This window comes from Eleutherodactylus coqui, chromosome 2 (genome assembly GCF_035609145.1).
Source record: "Eleutherodactylus coqui strain aEleCoq1 chromosome 2, aEleCoq1.hap1, whole genome shotgun sequence".
Taxonomy (NCBI): Eukaryota; Metazoa; Chordata; class Amphibia; order Anura; family Eleutherodactylidae; genus Eleutherodactylus; species Eleutherodactylus coqui.
The window spans coordinates 142,358,710-142,378,228 of NC_089838.1; the positions used below are offsets into that span (position 1 = coordinate 142,358,710).

A 19,519-nucleotide genomic window follows, 5' to 3' on the forward strand; every position below is an offset into this window, starting at 1 on the left:
GAAAACAAAGCCGCTTTGTTTTTAGACAGTTTCATAAATCTGCCCCGTGTTGCTGTGGAGGCCAAGCCATAACCGCACAACACTTCGATGAGAATTATGATTTTTTAGAGAACTTTCCACTTCTAAACAACCGCTTTACCGATTAGCAGGTAACTGCCCTTTAATAAAACTTTTTAGATGCTACAGTGACATTTCAGAGTTTTTTTTATCTGTGTGGATCCATCTACCAAGACTCACACTGGTCGCTGAAACGAAAGGGCATAAATGATTAGCCAAGCGTTGTGCCCCTTCGGCTGTGATTGGCTCTTCTCAGGTCACCCGTTGGCTGAAGACGGGCTCTTAGAAGTCTATTTAGCTTGCCTTCAGCTAATGAGCAAAGCTTATTACAGCCAGAGGGGCACAGCACTCAGCTAAGTGCTTCTGCCGCTTCATTTCAGCCATTGGTGGCTGTCTCAGTCCCCAGAACCCCACCAATCAGAATTTCACTAGGACGTGTCAAAAGTTCTATGAGCAGGCAATTACTCTTTATGTTGTTGAGAAACTTTATTTTGTCTTTTACTGCTATTGATTAGGTAATGTGTAATACTTTACAGCAGTTACGTGTCATATACATGCAGCCTGCATGGCAATGTACAGAGGCCGTATGATGCCCTAGTGCAGAGCTACATGACCTCTGTGTGCTGCCCATGGCAAAATTCTTTTTAGGACAGAATTCTATGGAATCTGACAGAAATTAAAAAAAGCTTTATGTGCTTTCATATTAAATTGAAAGAATACAGAGGTACAGTGGAGGGCTCACATTCCTCAATGGAATATACAGAAAAGCAGGTTAGGAGATTTGTTCATGTTGTGGCAATAAACAGGCAGATGCAATAAGGGTGCAGCAAATCAAAAGCTTAACGAAAATAACCTTTGAATTTGTGCTTACCACCTGGACAAGCTCTTAAACATGGGCTTGCAACTCGAAAGGATTCAGTCTCTGTCCTAGTCCGAGGGGGAACCTTCCTTATACAGGGGCGATATTCTTTTGATTGGCCTAGTCAGGGTCTTCTCTCTTTATGGTGATGTCCACTTACATACATGCTTTAGTAGTCACTATCCCCCAGGCATACTCTGGCAAAGGCTTGGCACTGGACAGGGATATCTCCACAATGCCAGCTTTTTCTGCTCATTTACCACTGCTACAGCAATGACCTCCTCAGCAACTTTCTCTTTAGCAGCACTGCTCGTGATACCAGCAGTCCCGTGTCACACGCTAACACCGCGCTGGGGTCACATGCGTCATTTCAGCATCCTGGTTATTACCGTACTCACTTGCTCACCCCCAGCCATCTTGCACTTGGTCCACTTACTTTTACCAGTGCTGTAGTCACTGTACTGGCCTTTATTTCACCCCATCGGTCACTCGACTCAGACCTAATTTTGGGTCACACTGGGCATCTATATTTCACCTGCTATGGTGGCAGTCACTGCAGACCTTTCATCTGACCTGACTTGGCTTATTCTAAGTTCTGATCTGCTGGGCTTCACTTTGGTCACCTAATAGGCCCACAGCAACACATGTAGCTGGTGCAACACTTGTTCAATAGGTAGCCTCTGCCACTTCTATTCTTTGCTGCTTTACCACTGAACACCCCCACAAGATTGTCACCTGCTGGCATTTAATATTCAGGTCCCTTCTTTCTGCTGATATGTGGGTGGCATGTCATGCAGGGGGTGAAGCCACTCTAAGGGTCTTTCCTATTGGTCCCCTAATATTCTGGGCTGGTGATACTCTGGTTGCATCAACACCCGTATCATTGCCAGGGTGGAGAGGCCATGTCAGTGACAGGTAGGTGGAGCTTGAGTCTGGTGCTATGAGTAGCTATCAGAGCAATTGGAGAGTCTTGAGCATTCATTGGAGGAGAGAAAAGCTCCTCCACCACCTTACAGGAGTCCTATTACTGCTATGTACAAAGAAGCCATAATAGGGCTATGTACACATGGGCTAAGATTTTCACTGCTCTCCTTCAACCAGAGAGCAATGCATTGTGGGAACTCTGAAGACAGCTATATAGATATAGCTAGGCTGTTAAGTCATATGTTGGTCTCTAGTATATTGAGAAGTAAGAAAGACTTTTGAAAGTATTTCTATATATCATTCAATACATGAAATAGCCCATAATTTGAACAAAGAGAATGAAGTTAAGTTTTTAGACAGTAACCTAACAAGAAGAGCAGTTATCTGGAAAAGTGGTGGTATCACGGCTGAAAAATTATCATTGATCATGTGACAATCTCTATTTCCTGTTTATACAGACTATACAGATAAACTAAACTGTTGAAGCCAAGTCTGAAGTCTGTGTTTTTTTCTGTTTCATGAGATGGTTACAAATACAGAGAACACCTCAGGTTACATAAAGCTGTCTATTGTGTATTATTTTCGGAGATTGGGTTAGCTAGATTAAGGTGGGCTAGCTTTTTGATATAGTTGTTTAAAATTGATGGAGATGTAAAGACCACTTTATATGCAATGACTTTTTAAAACATCAATTCCTTGTTTTGGTTTAAAATGTTCTTGCCAAGGATCTCAAGGTCATTTAATGGCCATTGGTGCCAGAGGTAACAAACTGCTTGGTGGATTAGAAGAAACATTCTTGTCTAGGGACAACTCTTCTGGGGCTCGTGCCCTAGGCAGCCATGCCTATTGTAAAAGTGACCAGGATTAGAAAAGAAAGTTAACTTTTCTACCAGAGAGAGTGCTGCTCTTGACCATTGGCTGTGTCTGGTATTACAGCTTAGGTCCATTTTCGTAGACACAGCACATGGACACTTGTGGTGATGTTTTTAAAAGAAAAAATAACAGTAGTTTATTTCTTCTAACCCTGGTCAATGCCTTTAGGTATAACCCTTGTAATGAAAGTGTGCAGTTCTCTCCATGAGGACTTGTATTAATATACATGGCAAACAACAACTTTTTATAGACCAGAGAAAAGTGATACAGATCCATTTGAAATGTCCATGATTGGATCCATTTATTATATCAAAATGTATAGCTAAGCCTGAGCTGAAGCTTGATACCAAGTGTAAATATTACAGCACCATTGTCTCAATCGTTCCTTTCTGTTAATACAAACAGAAAAGAGGATAAGTGGTAACTAATAAATCTTTATTCTAGAGGAAACCTGAATCGGGTAAAGCCAGCAGTTTCCTTTTCTCTAAACATTTTGATAAAAACCAGCAGCCATGGAAGGTGCTGACTGTACTGTATATACATTAGCATTTTTGTGCTTTGTATTTGCTTCCTACAAGATAAGGGGAAGTTTTTTCTTTTACTGCTGTTTAGAAGGAGCTCTTAAAGGCCCTTTAAAGGACATCGTGCAGTTTTCATTAAGCCGTCTCTGATCGCTGATCTTTCAGCATGCTGAAAGATCAGCGATCAGTTATCAGGGATTCACAGCGGGATACAGCTTATACTACTGTTTCAGCTGTATCCCACTCCCTGATGACAGGCAGGGCATGAAGAACACAGCTGTCCAGCTCTGTTCTTCATCCCCCGCTCAGAGCGCTCAGCTGTTTAATAGAAAACTGCAGACAAAAAGTCATGTGCCACTTAGAACTTCAACAGATGGGCATGTTTTAGTCCCATTATGCGGCCGTGAAAAGCACGGCCACAAAACGGGACGAAACCAAACCATTTAATTCAATCAGGATTCCCGTGCATTATTACTATGCGTGAGAAAAGATAGTACTTGTAGTATTGACTACATGCAAGAAAGATAAGGCAGGATCTATATTCAAGCTGTTTTTTTGCAAACTCGCACACACTAGCACAGAGCTTAAATAGTCTTTAAAAAAGCAGTCCGGGTTCATACACTAATACGCTCCATAGCTGCGAGTGTATTAACGCATGCGCCCGTGTGTTTTACCCCCTATGCATGTGAAAATGCATCGGGCCGCCACATGCAGATTACCCCCCTGTTGAATGGGGCTAATCCTTATGTAGATCCATGGCAGTGCAAATCAGCCTTGGATATCAGCTGCAAATTCCAAGGCAAATACATAGTTGATTTTTCTGTATGAAAGTTCTGCTGTGTGAATATTCTATGTGTTTCACCATCTATTCATTCACAGGACGGAAGTTATTCTTTAGTGACAGAACTACTTTGTATACATGTAGGGTGTAGAACAAAGGGCTAGGGGCAGGGGCGTAACTATAGAGGGTGCAGGGGATGCGGTTGCACCCGGGCCCAGGAGCCTTGGGGGGCCCATAAGGCCTCTCTTCTCCATATAGGAAGCCCAGTACTATGAATAAAGCATTATAGTTGGGGGCCCCGTTCCAGGTTTTGCATTGGGGCCCAGGAGCTTCAAGCTATGCCTCTGGCTGGGGGTGCCACTTGCATTCTGGCCCCTGCACTTTTATGCTAGTGTACTGTCCCCCTGGATAATAGGAGGCCATTTACATTCGTCACTACTTGTGTTTACAAAGAAAAGTTACATAAAAGAGACGTTTTGTTATGTTGCCTCATTAAAATAAAAAGTCAAACCAGAGTTTGCAGAACAGAACCTACGTTTTATTAATTGTTGACCTAATTATCTAATACACAAGTATATAGGGAAGTACAGTGGAAATGCATAAATATTCAGGGACTCAACAAGCCTTCACGCATAGGGGCAGAAAGCTCTGTTAGGATCTAGTATAGAATGGAGTGACCCTTAACCCTGATGGCGCTGTTTATTGGTGGAACATGTTAGGGGTGCTTGGCAGTTTTAGGGCTAAATAGATGGGCATGATTTTGTCCCGTTATGGATGAAACAAAACTATTGATTTCAATAGTTTCGTTTTCACTATCTGGATTGTCCTTCATTAATAGTATGTGCGAGAAAACATAGGACTTGCCCTATCTTTCTCACATGTAGGTAATACTACCTGTGAAAAGGATAGGGCAGGACCTATCTTCCCATTTTTTTTCAAAATAGATTGAATGGTCCAAAAAAAAAAACCCCGGTTGAAGCGCAGCTATGCTCCATAGCGGCGAGCGTAGGTTGTGCATACATCCGTGTGAAGAAGCCCTTAGATAGCAAAGTAATGTCTGCCCAGTTCAATTAGTGGCACACTGGGGCATGCAACTACAGGTTCAAATACTGCTGATAGTACATTATATCCCTAGTTATGATGAAGGGAATACTGATTCTTGGCTTCACTATATCTAGTGCAATGTTTCTCTCACCTATTTATGGGAGAAGAGTAGAGCATACGTCAATTTTTTGTTTGCCTTGGTCAAGACAATATTATAAGAAACACTCCCTAAACTATCAACCGTCATTGGCAGAGTGTGTATGGACATTTCCAAGGGATAAGGGCAATGGTGACCCAAGCTGTACATTAATTCATACATTTCCAGGAGGAATAGCAGAGGAACGAGGCAAAACAGAGTTCTGAGATAAGATTCTGAGAATACTTATTTTATGGGTAGTGTAAGTATATACTAACACAGGCCAGTCAGGAGAGGTGACTGGTTCCCTTCGAGCTGCTGTGGAAAAATGAAAGCTGTACTACGACTTGATGCTTCTGCCAACAAGAAAAGTCGTTTTATGTTGAAGTGAATGAGGTTCATTATTCCTTGTGTATCTATTACATCATTATGTACCGATCTGTATAGTGTAGGTCAGCCATGGTCTCTGCACACATCACTAAAACACATGTCGTCCTTGACTGCACTATGTGCAAATAAATATTTCTCCGATCAACAGTCCATGTAGCTTGTATGTGTTCATACATCCAAACGGGTTCTATCATTCTAATGTGTCTTGTTAACGTGTGACTTTTCAGCATTTCACCTTTGCTTTATGTCTATTATACATTGAATTCCTGTGTTATAACTCACTGTAACTGGATGTTCATTTCTAGCAGACATTGCCTTTAATGCTGTTATCCCCCCTGTGTTTGCTGTTGTCCATTGTTCTTGTCTTCCATCTGCCTAGTCGCTGTTCTGTTTTTGTGCATGCTGTTATAATGCTTTTATTTAATTGTTCTGTTTCTTCTCACACAGTCTGGCAGCCAGATATGCAACTCAGTCTAATCACAGTGGTGGGATTGCAACAAGTCAAAAAAAGACTACTAGGTCAGTTGACACCTCTGATTGATTGTGTGCTAGTGATGGCCATGTATACCCGTGTCCTCATCCACAGACACAACCGAATATTGGGAAATCCATTGTCCTTACCTAAGCTGAGCTGCCAGATAGCATCCTTCATAATGACCAATCATGAGCAGTATTACTCGTCATTTACTGATTATTGCAGCTGTTTGTTGTACATATAACACACTGTCATATCTTTCGTCAATGTTACACATGTATTTTTTTTATCATTAAATGTACTATTTGCATTTACTTTATGTATATAGAAATCGATGGTATATGTCACAAACACTATAGGTCAGAGTATATCTCCATATGTGACACAATTTATATAAGGCATAAGCGCTTACCTCTCCTGGAGTAATGGGGTATGGTACTTCCTTCTGATACCTACAGCTGTCTGTATGTCTCACAGTGGGTGCTAGGGGAGTTTTCTTGAGTAGTGGTAGTTTTCTGCTATCAGGATTGAAAAGCGGCAAGGTGGTAAGTGAATAGAAAATACATTTTCCTCAGTGAATATTACTAAATAGTTTTGTTTTAATGCTCCACATTTTAGGCAAATGATTTCCTGTGTTATCCCTTTCCAATCCACTGTCTGACGTCTTCCTACATTCTGATTGAAGCTTGTACAGTTCCAATGTCAGAAGACGTCCCACAGGGTATTCTTACCATCCATCGCCAGCCACTCCGCTGTCAGAGCCTCTCTGGTGCACACACTGGCTTTAGCCAGCAGATGGCACCATTGTATAACAGCAAAAAGAGAAAGCCTTTTAGGAAAAACCCTGAATCTAAAATTGGATTGGATAGGGTTAAACGGACATTAAATGGACGCATTAGAAGAAAGCAGATCTATTAGCCAGCCTGTGAAACTTTTCTGCAGTTTCAAACCATTATATGGAAATCTTTACTTCCCCTTTGATTTAATTCCATCTCTGTGTAAAACATCTGCAGGTGTTAACCCCAGATAAAAGGACTGTTCATATCTTGTCTGCACTGCAGACAGACTGGTGTTGAAATATCTCTATTACAGCATGCATGCATTGCATCTCAGCCAAACTCAAGGAACACTAAACAGAAAAAAGGGAACACAAAAAATAGAAATATCCTAGTACTTCTCCTCCTCCTTTCCTTTGCTCTTATTTTTTCTCGTATAACAATTACAACTGATAAATATATAAAGAAATCTGTATGTGACCCAGGAGATCAGCTATGTTCCCCTAGCCCTACAATGTCTAGTGTCTGGCTGCAGCAGGAGCCTCCCCCTCTTGCCTGTTTGCAGTAGAACACAAAGGTTATTAAGCTCCACCCTTTGGCTAAGCCTCACTCCTGAGCTGTTTCATACTTGAAAATGGAACAGATCAGTGGGAGTTTAACCCCTTGCTCTCTGCAGGATTTCTACAAGACTGTTTGTTCAACAAGATGCAGTAAATTCAGTAGATTGACAACTGATAAGGGCAAGACTGTTTCCTGGTTACTTTTATCATTCAGTTCTAGGTTTAGTGTTCCTTTCAGCACCACCCCTGTCCTCAAGCTTCCTATTCTGCACGATTTAGCATTGGAGGGTCAGAGATAAAAAAGGATGGACAAAATGCAGTACATTTTTCTTAGGGTATATATGGATAAGTTGCTTTATTATGAACCTATGAGGTAATGATAATAGATAAAGCAGGGTCATAGATGGGCGGACTAATATGGTAAGTGCGGTTAGTCATTTGTTTTCTTTCTAGGTTATTTTCTAAGCTATTTTTTGATCCTGTCGTAACATTAAAGAGTTTTTCCACAACTTAAAATTGCTTCTCAACCCCTCTGTAATTCCTGGCTGCTGCTGGCCAGGACAAGTGATTGCTGGAGCCAATCACTGGCCACAGCAGTGACCTTCTATATCCAGTGATTGGCTGCAGCCGTCACATGATCTGATCAACAGCAATCGGCAAGGACAGAATGGCTGGGAAGTAATTTTAAGCCATGGCAAAATCCCTGCTGTCTAATTCACCAGTGCTGATCACATGAGCAGCTTTGACCAATAAGAGAGCAGGTATAGTGCTTTGGTACTATTTTGAAGATTCTCTCGAATCCCCTATTGGCCTCAGAACAGAATTTTGTCATGAAACTGGAGAGTCGCTTTAAGCTTTAGGCACTACTCTGGTCTTGCTTTACCATGGGGTGATCACACCTCCAAGTTGCACATAAATACTGGTTAAAACAAACTTTGGCTATTTGCGGTATGTATCTACCAGCAATATTAACATATATTTTGCTTACTACATTTATAGAAAATGCTGTCTATATTGACAATGGGCCATATTGTCTTTTATTGAGAATCTCAAGTAAATGCCATTGATGGGAATAGGAGAGACCATTTAATACAGGAATATTATCATTCTCATAGCACATAGTCACATCAATAAGGAAAGCTATATGGGGCTACAACCTTAATGACCTCTCTCTTTTACTGTGCTTGTTTGAGACCCTTTTATATTTCACTATTTCTTTTGCTGCCAAGAGTATTTTAATTCCAGTGTAATGGAACTGGTTGGTATTGGGTTTCATGTTATTATCTGTCATAGAATGACAAAGCAGTGGTTTGCAAAATCAGAAGAACATAGAATTACATTGGGAAAGTTTTGGTTACTGTATCTGACTTCTAGCGCTATTAATCACAAAGATGTATCCGTTCCAAAAACCTTAATAAGCACAAATCAGAGACGAAATCTGTATAAAAGGAAGTTAAAAGACTAACAGAATTTTCCCATGAAGAACTTCTGGAAGTGTTAAGGATTTTGAACTATTAAAGCCTGATTGTCTCATATCAGTGACTGGCAACATTTAAAGGTTTTTTATATTGCACACCACTCACCCGGTGGTCATGGCCTGTGGAGGAGATGACGTATTGGATTAAGAACGGATATGTGGTGAGTGCATGAATGGCTTGTCACTGCGCACCTTCGTCAGTCCAGTATTGTTCTTTGTACAATTATTGTACCAATGGTCCATCTGTTTGCTTATATTTACCTAATATAGTGGAACTGTAAAAATTTGTGCATGTCACACTGAAAACTGCTATCCAGTGTTCAGTAGCTAATTAGGTGCGACTCTACCTTAGGGCGCCTTCACACTTGCGATAAAATCGCATGAGTGAGTGAAAACGCAGAATTATAAAACCAATGATTTTTTCATTCATGCGATGCTGCAAGAAAAAAAATGGCAGCATGTCCTATCTATCAGCATTTTGTGTTTTTTCTTTTCTTGCACGTTTCCCTATGGAGCCTCCTTTTTATCGCATCGCAAAGCACGAACTTGTGTTATTCGTGCAATGCGTTTTTAACATTAGAAAGTCCTATTGACTTTCACATTAAAAAATCGTGTCAAAATCACATGAAAAAAATGCGTGAGAAAATTGCAAGTAGCAGGGATGTTATGCTCAAAAATCGCATGAAAAAAGTTGCGATTTTGCCGCGATGTGTTACTTACATGTACTAAAAAGGACTAAATCACAAGACTAAATAGTACTCCTCAGCCCTGGGGACCAATAGACCTCTTAATTCAGATGTAGCAGTTAGAGATGAGCAAGCATACTCGCTAAGGACAATTACTCGAGCGAACATTGCCCTTAGCGAGTACCTGCCCGCTCCGAAGAATAGGTTCGGGTGCCGGCAGGGAGAGCAGGGAGGAACGGAGGGGAGACCTCTCTATTCCTCTCTCCCCCCCGCTCCCCCCTGATCACTCCCGCAACTCACCGCTCGCCCGCGCCGGCAGCCGAACCTTTTTTAAACCGAGCTGGCAGGTACTCGCTAAGGACAATGCTCGATCGAGTAATTGTCCTTAGCGAGTATGCTCGCTCATCTCTAGTAGCAGTCTCTAAGTATTGGTGGCATGGAGAGCAGAACCAACAGGAGACAGAGAACCAACCATGTAACCCATTGGAAGTGAAGCCCATTGCTAAGTAAGATCAAACATATTTAAAGCACTGTTTAGCAAGCAAAAAGTAAAAAAAAAATCCTTATAGACTCTGTAATGAATACCTCTAATGGAAACCTGAAGTGGAATTTTATATATTTTTATATCCTTTTTCTGTTTGCTTCACACATGAAACAAGTATTAAACCTAATTTTCAGTAAAGTCTGCTTATTATTAACTATAAGAGTGACCCATAGATTTGCACAATTGATTGAAATGGAGTTAGATATGTGGCTTCAGTCAATCATTACAGGCATTTACTCAACAGGAGACCAGCATTCACACAGCTCTAAATCAGGTACATGAGCATTGTTATTTCTATTGCTAGGAAATACTTTATACTTTGAATTACTGTACTTCAATAGCTCCTTATATGAGACGCAATGTTAGCCTGACGGCAACCAGTCAACAACAGGCAGAATGACTGCAGGACAGGTATACCTATTACTATTGATGAACTGCTAAATATAAGGCCTCCCCCAAAAGTAAGACCTAGCTCTGTCCCTGCTGTGTGAGTCCAGGAACTGCTGTGTACAAGTGATCCAGGAACTTCTATGGGTGATCGTTACGGTCTCCAGAGAGTATGCGGGAGCCAGGTACTTTACAACCCTTATTTTTGTGGCCCTGTGTGAGTCAGGCAACCAGTGTGTCACTTTGATTCTTTAGGGGGTGATCGTTACAGTCTCCAGACAGTGTGTACATGGAAATAATGTTAGTGACAAGAAATTCTTGATAGGATTCACAGTTTGTCTGGTTATGCTGGTTTGTCATGACAACTACTATACAGTATATAAGAAATGTTCTTTTTTTTTTGTTCAACAATAAATGGAAATTATTCTTCATGGAACAATAAGACATCCCCTGAAAATAAGACCTAGCACAACTTTGGGACAAAAATTAATATAAGACACTGTCTTATTTTCGGGGGAACGGGGTAGGTCTCTAAAAGTTTTGCTAGCACTGCTGTAGGGTATATTCTGCACTGTCCCTGTGCTTTGAACCTGCTAATCCTTTTGTACATCAGAAATGGATCACATAGCAGCCAGCCTCCTTGGCATGCTGTTGCACCAGCATGGACACAATCTATGATTGAATAGTTGCCACATTCACGTGATGTGAAATCACAGAGATCTTACATAGCTGCTTACTGCTGTAGACAAGAGGGGTTTCAGTGCACTCAATCCGAGTTTGTGTTAAAACCGCCTCGCATTACTTCAGGGAAGTAGCGATCTTCCGCCATGGCTTTTAGCTGCAGCAGAGTATTGTGGAGTGTTTCCCATTACTTCAATGGGTAAATCTTGCATTGCACTACTTTGCACCATGCAATGCTGTGGCAGCCCCATTGAGACAATGGGGGAAGTTAGGCATTCCCAGGGAAAGCCCAAAGATAGGACATGCCTCTCATGTGTATGAGCCCATTCAAAAGAATAGGGTTTATATTTGTGCGAGATTTGTATGTCTTGCAATGCACAAAACTCGTGCGATTTTCTCGGCTGTGTGAAAACGCCCTTAGGGGAATACACACGTGTCAGATTTTGCCTGCACCTTTCAGTCATGCAAAAAAAGACGCAGCAGGCTCCATTTACCTATTTGCGTACCAAAATTCCCCATAGAAGTCAATGGGGATGCGCAAATGTATATGCAATACGCTAGGAGATGTGTGAAGCACTGTGTAATTACACAGGAGAAAGAAGACATGTTGAACTCATTAGATTAATTAGCTATTTCGATGGCTGTGAGCATTGGCCTTTTTTTGGTGCGCATAAATGCACACTACTTGCAGATGCAAAAAGTACAGTAAAATACACCAATGTGCGCGTAACAAAGCAATGTTCGTTCTGCAAAGCTGTGGCGTTCATGCAAACACTTGTAGGAAGCCAGTCTTGGGGTGCATTCAGACGACTGTATATCGGCTCGGTTTTCATGCCCGGCCGATATATGGCGTCTCTCTCTGCAGGGGGAGGAGGCTGGAAGAGCCGGAAGCAGTGCTCTGAGCTCCCGCCCCCTCTCCACCCCCCTGCACTATTTTCAATGAGGAGAGGCGGGACAGGGGCGGAGCTAATTCCCAGAACTTAGCCCCGCCCACGGACCACCTCCTCTCATTGCAAATAGTGCAGAGGGGCGGAGATAGGGTGGGAGCTTAGAGCACTGCTCCCGACTCTTCAAGCCTCCTCCCCCTGCAGAGAGAGACGCTGTATATCGACTGGGCGTGAAAACCCAGCCAATAGGTTGTTACGGGTTTATGCCTGCAAAGGAAGAGGCATAAACCCGTAACAACCCCAAACTATTCCACATGGAACTTTCTGGAATGGGAAACTGGTTGCTTTAAAGACCATATTCACCTTTTATATGTATTACATATCAGACTGAGGAGATGTATTATCTGATTAGCCTTCAGACACAGAGACTATAGAGCAGCAATGATCGCAGATACAATTATACGTTTCTACTTTCCATTCAGAATTTGTTCCTAGTTAAATATTTACTTTGGTTTTTCCATTACAGCAGGACTTTCCCACAGTGCTTTGGCAAGTGAAGTCATTGATCTTACGGCTCCTCTTTAATTTGTGGTCTGTTAAAAAGTGTCGGCGTAGGTCAAGGCCATTGTGGTGAACAGAAGCCTTGTGGCTGGAGGTTACATTTTTGTTTGGCTCCGCTTTTGTAAGTGTGATACTGTTATACTCGGGGCATAGATAGCTTACTTGCTCAGAATTGACTGATGGTACAAATTACATAATCTACTTTGTAGCCATTTACAATATATTTCCTAGCACGTATGTGTCTTAGGCTAGCGCTGAATACAAATTGCTGACTTACTGGTATTCAAAACTGCAGTTTGTGAGTTTGAAGATATTGTAATCTATTAGCCTACACGGGGTTTTAATACCGTGTCTGACCCTGGGATCGTAATGCCTGATGTTTAAAGAGCACCTGAGAAATCTTACATTTTACTCAACATTGGACTTAATTGTATTTAGAAATATCAATGATAAATCTTTAACTGTTTTTTAATACAAGAGAAGGTCTGCCTGGGTTTGGAAACCTGGTCTGCAGTCCCTCTTCTCTAATCCAAAATATTTACACGATACTTTATATTTAGGCTCCTAAACAAGTCTACCTTGCATTACGTCTTAACTGTAATAACTGGTAGTTCCTGTCAGGCAGTCTGATGTGGATCCGCTTTGCCATACACCAGGTAGGCTGTGGGCTATCTGAGGTGGCAGCATCTGGGGAACTCCCGTTTTCCTGCTTGACCCCTCCAATTGGGATACCAGCTTTTCTGCAGGATCTCCAAGCCATTACACACATAGTTCCGGTTATATGGCTGTTGACACTGCACTGGGCTGAGACATGGTAGTTGTAGGTCTGAACTGAGGTGTTATTAAGGAACGAACTGAAATCAGACCTGGTAGCACAGGTACATAAGCAAGCTCCTCGCTGAAGGTCAGGGCAGCCAAAGACAGTAGCAGAGTTCAAAATACAAAGCCAAGAGCACAGAAGTCAGAATGGTCAAGAACATATTCTGGTCAAAACTAGGAATACAAAGAACGTGGGCTTTTTCATTGTGGCCATGAGACCAGTTGCTTAGGCTTTCACCATAGGGAGGAAGATGCCTATAGTAGGCGATGGCTGATGTTAGTGGGGGATGAGAATAGGGAGTGCGGGAAAGGGGGCAGGAGTTTATGGGCAGAGGCCTTGGAGTAAGACAGAGGAGAGGTGGACACCATGTGACAGATGGCAGCATTCTATCACAAGTCCAGGAGCAGGTGAGGAGCGGTGACGTGCCGTGACAATACCCTAGAAACTGGATAGCATTATTTCTGTAGAGCTTGCTTAGCATGACTGTAGTAAAACAGCCCTTTGTATAGGTGCAATGGATGCTTGATATATAGGCCAAGACATGCAGTTCTAACTTGCTGTGGTGTAACAAGTATGCATCATAGTTGATGAGGAAAGTTCATATAGGAGATATTGATCATCTGGCTGCAAGGACATTAGCTAAAAGGCCTTTATGGCTGACTATAGTGCTGTCTGTGTCACCAATTTTGAATGGATTATCTCTCAGCCCTACACATTATAGTCTCAGTCAGCTGTAACTGTTCCATGGTGTCTTTACCGAATTGCACATTTTCTATATTATGAATTTGAATTGTAATTCGCAGATTAACATTGTTTGGATTGTTGTACTGATCTGAAGAGAAACTGATGTCAGGAAAGTTCTGTCACGTGATAATTGTCAATGTACGTTATACTCACATGACAAAATCTGCCACATAATCCATAAGAGAAATTGGAGGCTGAACCTTGGATTTCTGCAGAGGATTTGCATTTGCATTGTCGCAGATCTGAATGCCGATTAGCCCCAATCAATGGGGCTAATCTGTTTTGGGCTATCTCGCTGTGGATTATGCATCAAGAAATAGCACATCACTTCTTCGTTGCTTTCAAAATGTGCTAAAATCTACGGCACAGAGTGCCATTCAAATGGATGGGAGGTGGATTCCAAGTCAAATCGCTGTTGGCTTTCCACCATGTGATCATCAGGCCGCTGTTTTCTGTGTATCCCAGTGTGCAAGAAGATATTGGTTTCTATTAGAGATGAGTGAGCGTACTCTGTTCGGGTGTTTTTGCACTCGAGCACTGCTTTTTCCGAGTAACTGACTACTCGGACGAAAAGATTCGGGGGCACCGGGGGTTGCAGAGGGGAGTGGGGGAGGGGGAGATAGAGAGCTCCTCCTGTTCCCCACTGCTACCCCCGCTCCACCACGCCGCCCCCCGAATCTTTTCGTCCGAGTAGTCAGTTACTCGGAAAAAGCGGTGCTCGAGTGCAAAAACACCCGAACCGAGTACGCTCGCTCATCTCTAGTGTCTATCTTATGATGAAATCAGTCCAACTGTTTTATTGTAACTAAATTTGTTTTCTTCATTCCTCGTTATTAATAAACAGGAAACTTTTTTGTTTTAAGACAAATATCAAAGAAACACAAATTTAATAGAAAGGGTCATTAAGCCTCAGTAACTTCACTACACTTGATATATGCAGTCTTCACATTGCGGCGCACAGTAACTTTTCTGTCCCTGTGAAGAAAAGCACAACTGTCAGTACCATGAAACACTTGGCATCAGTGCTCTGCGCAGTCAGTCTAACTTGGGCAATAACATCATTTTTCTGTGTACCCCAGACTTCCAGGACCTTCCAGGGTGCCAGCTGCAGGCAGCAGTACCAAGGTTCAGGGAACAGCTAATCTAAATCGAAGAAGTCAGAGCTTTAACAGCATTGACAAAAACAAACCACCTCAATATGCAAACGGAAATGAAAAAGGTGAGTGTCTAAAACTAGTGATGGGGACTGAATGAATGAGGATGAAACGGGGAGATTAATTGTTGATCTTTCTATCTTGTTTGTTTATTTACTTTGTGGCATACTTTATTATATCTACTGTTAATATCTGTTATAACATTCACTGGACTTCAAAGATACACAATATTTACATTCTCTAAACAGAAGCACAGTATTCTTTTCCATGTGTAGATTTCAACTAAACTTGAAAGCTGTATTTGATCACTGAGCCTACATAGTCTTTTTTTTTTACTTAGAAAGTATATATTAGGAAATACAATTTTTTTTGTCAGCAGTTTTACAGATTTTAATCACAGATAGTACATTTCTACCCTGTTTCCCTGAAAATAAGACATACCCTGAAAATAAGACATAGCATGATTCTCCAGAATTTTTGAGGATGCAAAATTATTTTTCAGGCTTTTTGAGGATGCTTGAAATATAAGCCCTACTCCAAAATTAAGCCCTGCTAACAGGTAATTTAAAAAGTCAAGTTAAATAGTGTCCAGGCAGCTATACATGTAAAAAAAGTTAAACCTTTTTGAACAAAAATTAATATAAGACACTGTCTTATTTTCGGGGAAACATGGTACCATCTCACCAGTGATGACACATTACATAGTGGCAGCCAACAGCCTGCTATATTTTATATCTATGGTTCTGCTTTTCTCCTTGAACATCACTATATGCCTGTTTAGAAAATTCCCAGGCTTTGACAATTGCAATAATCATGTAACTGGCCACCAGATGGGGACAGTGTCTAGGAAATGTATTTTTGGGTTTGGCTGTAGTGTTCAGTCTCTCTTCCACCTTTTTTTGGAAGCTGATAACCAATGTAATTAATTGTACAGAATTATTTGCATCAGGTCCCACATGTAACTAACTGATTGTACCCATGTGACAAGATTAAAAAAAAGCTGCATATTTGACTGTCCCTACGGACTCCTATATAAATTGTGCAGTATGGTGTTGCAGAAATTGCTTCCTTTCCTTTAAAGGAGTATGGATTATAAAGCATCATCAATCCATACAGATACCATCTGATTGAGAAGCTGCAGCGGGCAGACGCCACGCTGACATTACAGGCAGTACTCCGGGTTAGTACAGAAATGAGTGCAGAACATGCTGTGTCTCAGGTGATTGCTGCTGTGTGGATTATTTAGACTGGTTCAGCGTTAGTTAATGGTTTATATTTTCTTCAGATAAAATGGTATTGCTTTATAGTATTATATCATATGGGTATATTCACATATGGCAGATTTGTTGCAGATATTTCTGTACCAAACCTATAAATAGGGTTATTTCTGCAGTATGCTAATGGTTTTGTGCAAGTCATTTTGCAACAAATCTGCCATGTGAATACACGCTAATGAGGTTCTCACATATTTTACCTATGTGCTCTGCAAAACCTCTAACGAGAGATGTAGATGATCAACAGGGTTGACGCCACTCTAGGCACTCTCTTTAAATACAATCTGAAGAGATAACATTACTCTCAAAGTGCAATAGCAAGGAAAATAAAATATACTGGAAAATAATATTAAAAGGGAAGTTATATTTGAGCTTTCTGTACTGTTTTAGGTATGAATCTGTTTTGACATCATAGTAAAGGTATCAATTTGAATAGTCAGGTGCTAGGCAATGGGGTTTTTTTTACATCCTAATTCCCATTTAAAAGACTAGACTCCATTACTAAAGTAACATATACATTTATTAACCATTTCCAATCCACTGTCACATCTGAAGACGTCCAGCAAGGTATTCTTACTGTATATTACTGGCCGCTCTGTTGTCGGGGGCCTCTCCAGCATGTCCCATACCGCAGTACTGGCTCTAGCCAGCAGATGGTGCCATTGTATAATGGCAGAAAGAGAAAGCCCCCTAGAAAACCTGAATCCAAAATTGGATTGCAAAAGGTTAATATTTATTAAAGCGATCTTCCGGTCCTGAACAAACAAAGATGGCCAACTCTGCATTAGTATACATCGGTAGTCTGGGACACTGCATGCTACTCTGACTGCTCAAGTGGGATTGCTACTCAGTCCAAGCAGGTGTATACTGATGATGTATACTGGTGCACAGTGTGCATCAAGTTGTCAGGGAAGTGATGCAGCCAGTTTGGTTTATCCAGGATTGGAAGGTCGCTTTAACATCAGTGTAACATATCAACAAGCTGATTCTTGGATCCTTGCAATATTGAGAGGGAATGTATCGCTAAACTTATTTAGCCATGTACATATATGTTCCTCTGGGACTAGATTTAAGGGAGTAAGGAAAAACTAACATTTAGAAAATGAGACTCCAATAATATCAGTCACTGAATATGTAATGGGCACACTTAATAAGACAGCTGAGCTTTAATTTTGGATTGAATCCTATTAAACTTACTTTGAGGCCGCTTTCACACTGGTTCCAAAATTGCACAATTTTGTCGCGATGTGACAGCGCTATAAAACGCATGTTTGTGAAACCCATGCTTTCCAATGGGTTCCTTCACACTAGCGATGTTTTTATTGATACTTTCTTGCCAAAGAAAAAAAGCGCGGCATGCAATCTGCGATGTGCTATTTTTTATCTTCCATGTTTCCCTATGTAGCTTCCTTGTTTATCGCTTTGCACAATTTTCGTGCAAAGCAATTTTAACATTACAAACTCCTATTGACTTCCATGATAAAAAAAAATTGCACAATTTTATGACAAGCAGCAGCGATGCAATGTGAGATTATTCTCAAGAAAAAGCATCGCAAATGATACAAAATCGCGGGAACTAAGCTGCCATATCACCATGATTTTGCAGCTGCGATATCAGTATTGCCCATGTAAGAGAGGCCTAAAAGCTATATTTATTTGGACAACCGGTGTACTTTAAGAGAGATGTAAATATTACAGGCCACTAGATACCATGTGCTATATACATAGGCTCATATACAGTGTAGAGGCAGTCCTGGAGGAATGGGCATCTGGTGCTGATGTTGTGGATGTATTATACAGTATTCCATGCAATGAAATTTAGTGCTGCATTCTCCCTTCAATGCTTAGATGCATGTGATGTCCTATGTGACAGGCATAGACAAAAGGATACAGTACTTCATCATTCTGCACTCAGCCATGTGCTGTCATGCAAATATTGACATTTTATGATGATTGTTTAAAATCATTAAAACAGTTGTCCTGCAAGAAGACTTGTCAAGTCATCATGGCTTTGGGGCTTGCTGCTTTGCAACCATGGCCCCACTGACTCAGATGACATACCGTATTTCTTCTGTTTATACCCCCTCCTGTTCTCCTTTACTGGCTATTCTCAGATTTGGCTCCTGGCACTTTGAATGTGTCAAGTGGGTGATTCCTACAGCTCACTGCGAATTAAGTCTGACGTCATCCATTGACAGTGAGTAGTGGGGGCCATCCACTTTATAATTCACAGTGCCAAATCTAAGAAGAGCCCATATGGAGAAACAGAAGTGAATATAAACAAGAGAAAGACATTGATGGGGTCAGTGGGACCATGGCTGCAAAGCTATACAACTGACCTGTTGGCAAGTTAACATAATAGGTCATTCTCATATATTAATTTACTATGTTAGATCACAGAAGTCCTAACCAATTTTCAATTGAACTCATTTACTAAATACTCCAGAGATATTGTGGTTTTATGCATGTTAGCCCCCTGTGGCGCAAGTAACCGGCTCAATGTTGACTCCAGGTTGACTCAGCCTTCCATCCGTCCGAGGTCGGTAAAATAAATACCCAGCTTAGTGGGGGTAATAAATAAATAACTTGAAAGCATTCAACTAATATGTTGAATGCTGATGAGAAAAAGCCCCATCTAGTGCGCTGATTTTTATTTACTGACATATGCAATTGCAGAAATCAATGTGTCACCTGTGTACAAGATGATTCAGACAGTGAGATTGAGCTATTGAGCGTGAGACCACCAGTACCAAAAACAAAGTTGGATGTTCTCAGAGAGAATTAAAAGTTTGGGGGAGTTGCCTAAGTCGTTAACTTTTCGATGCTTATAGGCTTCTCAGATGTGAATTTGATAGGGTCTATTCACATATGCATCATAGGCTCCATTCGGAGCCTCAAGCACAGATCT

General features: G+C 41.3%; 1 protein-coding gene across 11 annotated transcripts in view; it reads left to right on the forward strand.

Moving 5' to 3' along the window:
* NAV3 (neuron navigator 3) overlaps window positions 1–19,519 on the forward strand; it is a 286,112-nt gene that overhangs the window by 126,078 nt on the left and 140,515 nt on the right. For 10 of the 11 annotated variants that reach the window (XM_066591685.1, XM_066591684.1, XM_066591688.1 and 7 more), the window contains 2 exons: window positions 6,033–6,104; window positions 15,263–15,402. In XM_066591685.1, coding sequence (XP_066447782.1) covers window positions 6,033–6,104; window positions 15,263–15,402 — 212 coding nt within the window. The remainder of the gene's footprint in view (window positions 1–6,032; window positions 6,105–15,262; window positions 15,403–19,519) is intronic. The other variant, XM_066591691.1, reaches the window with a different exon arrangement.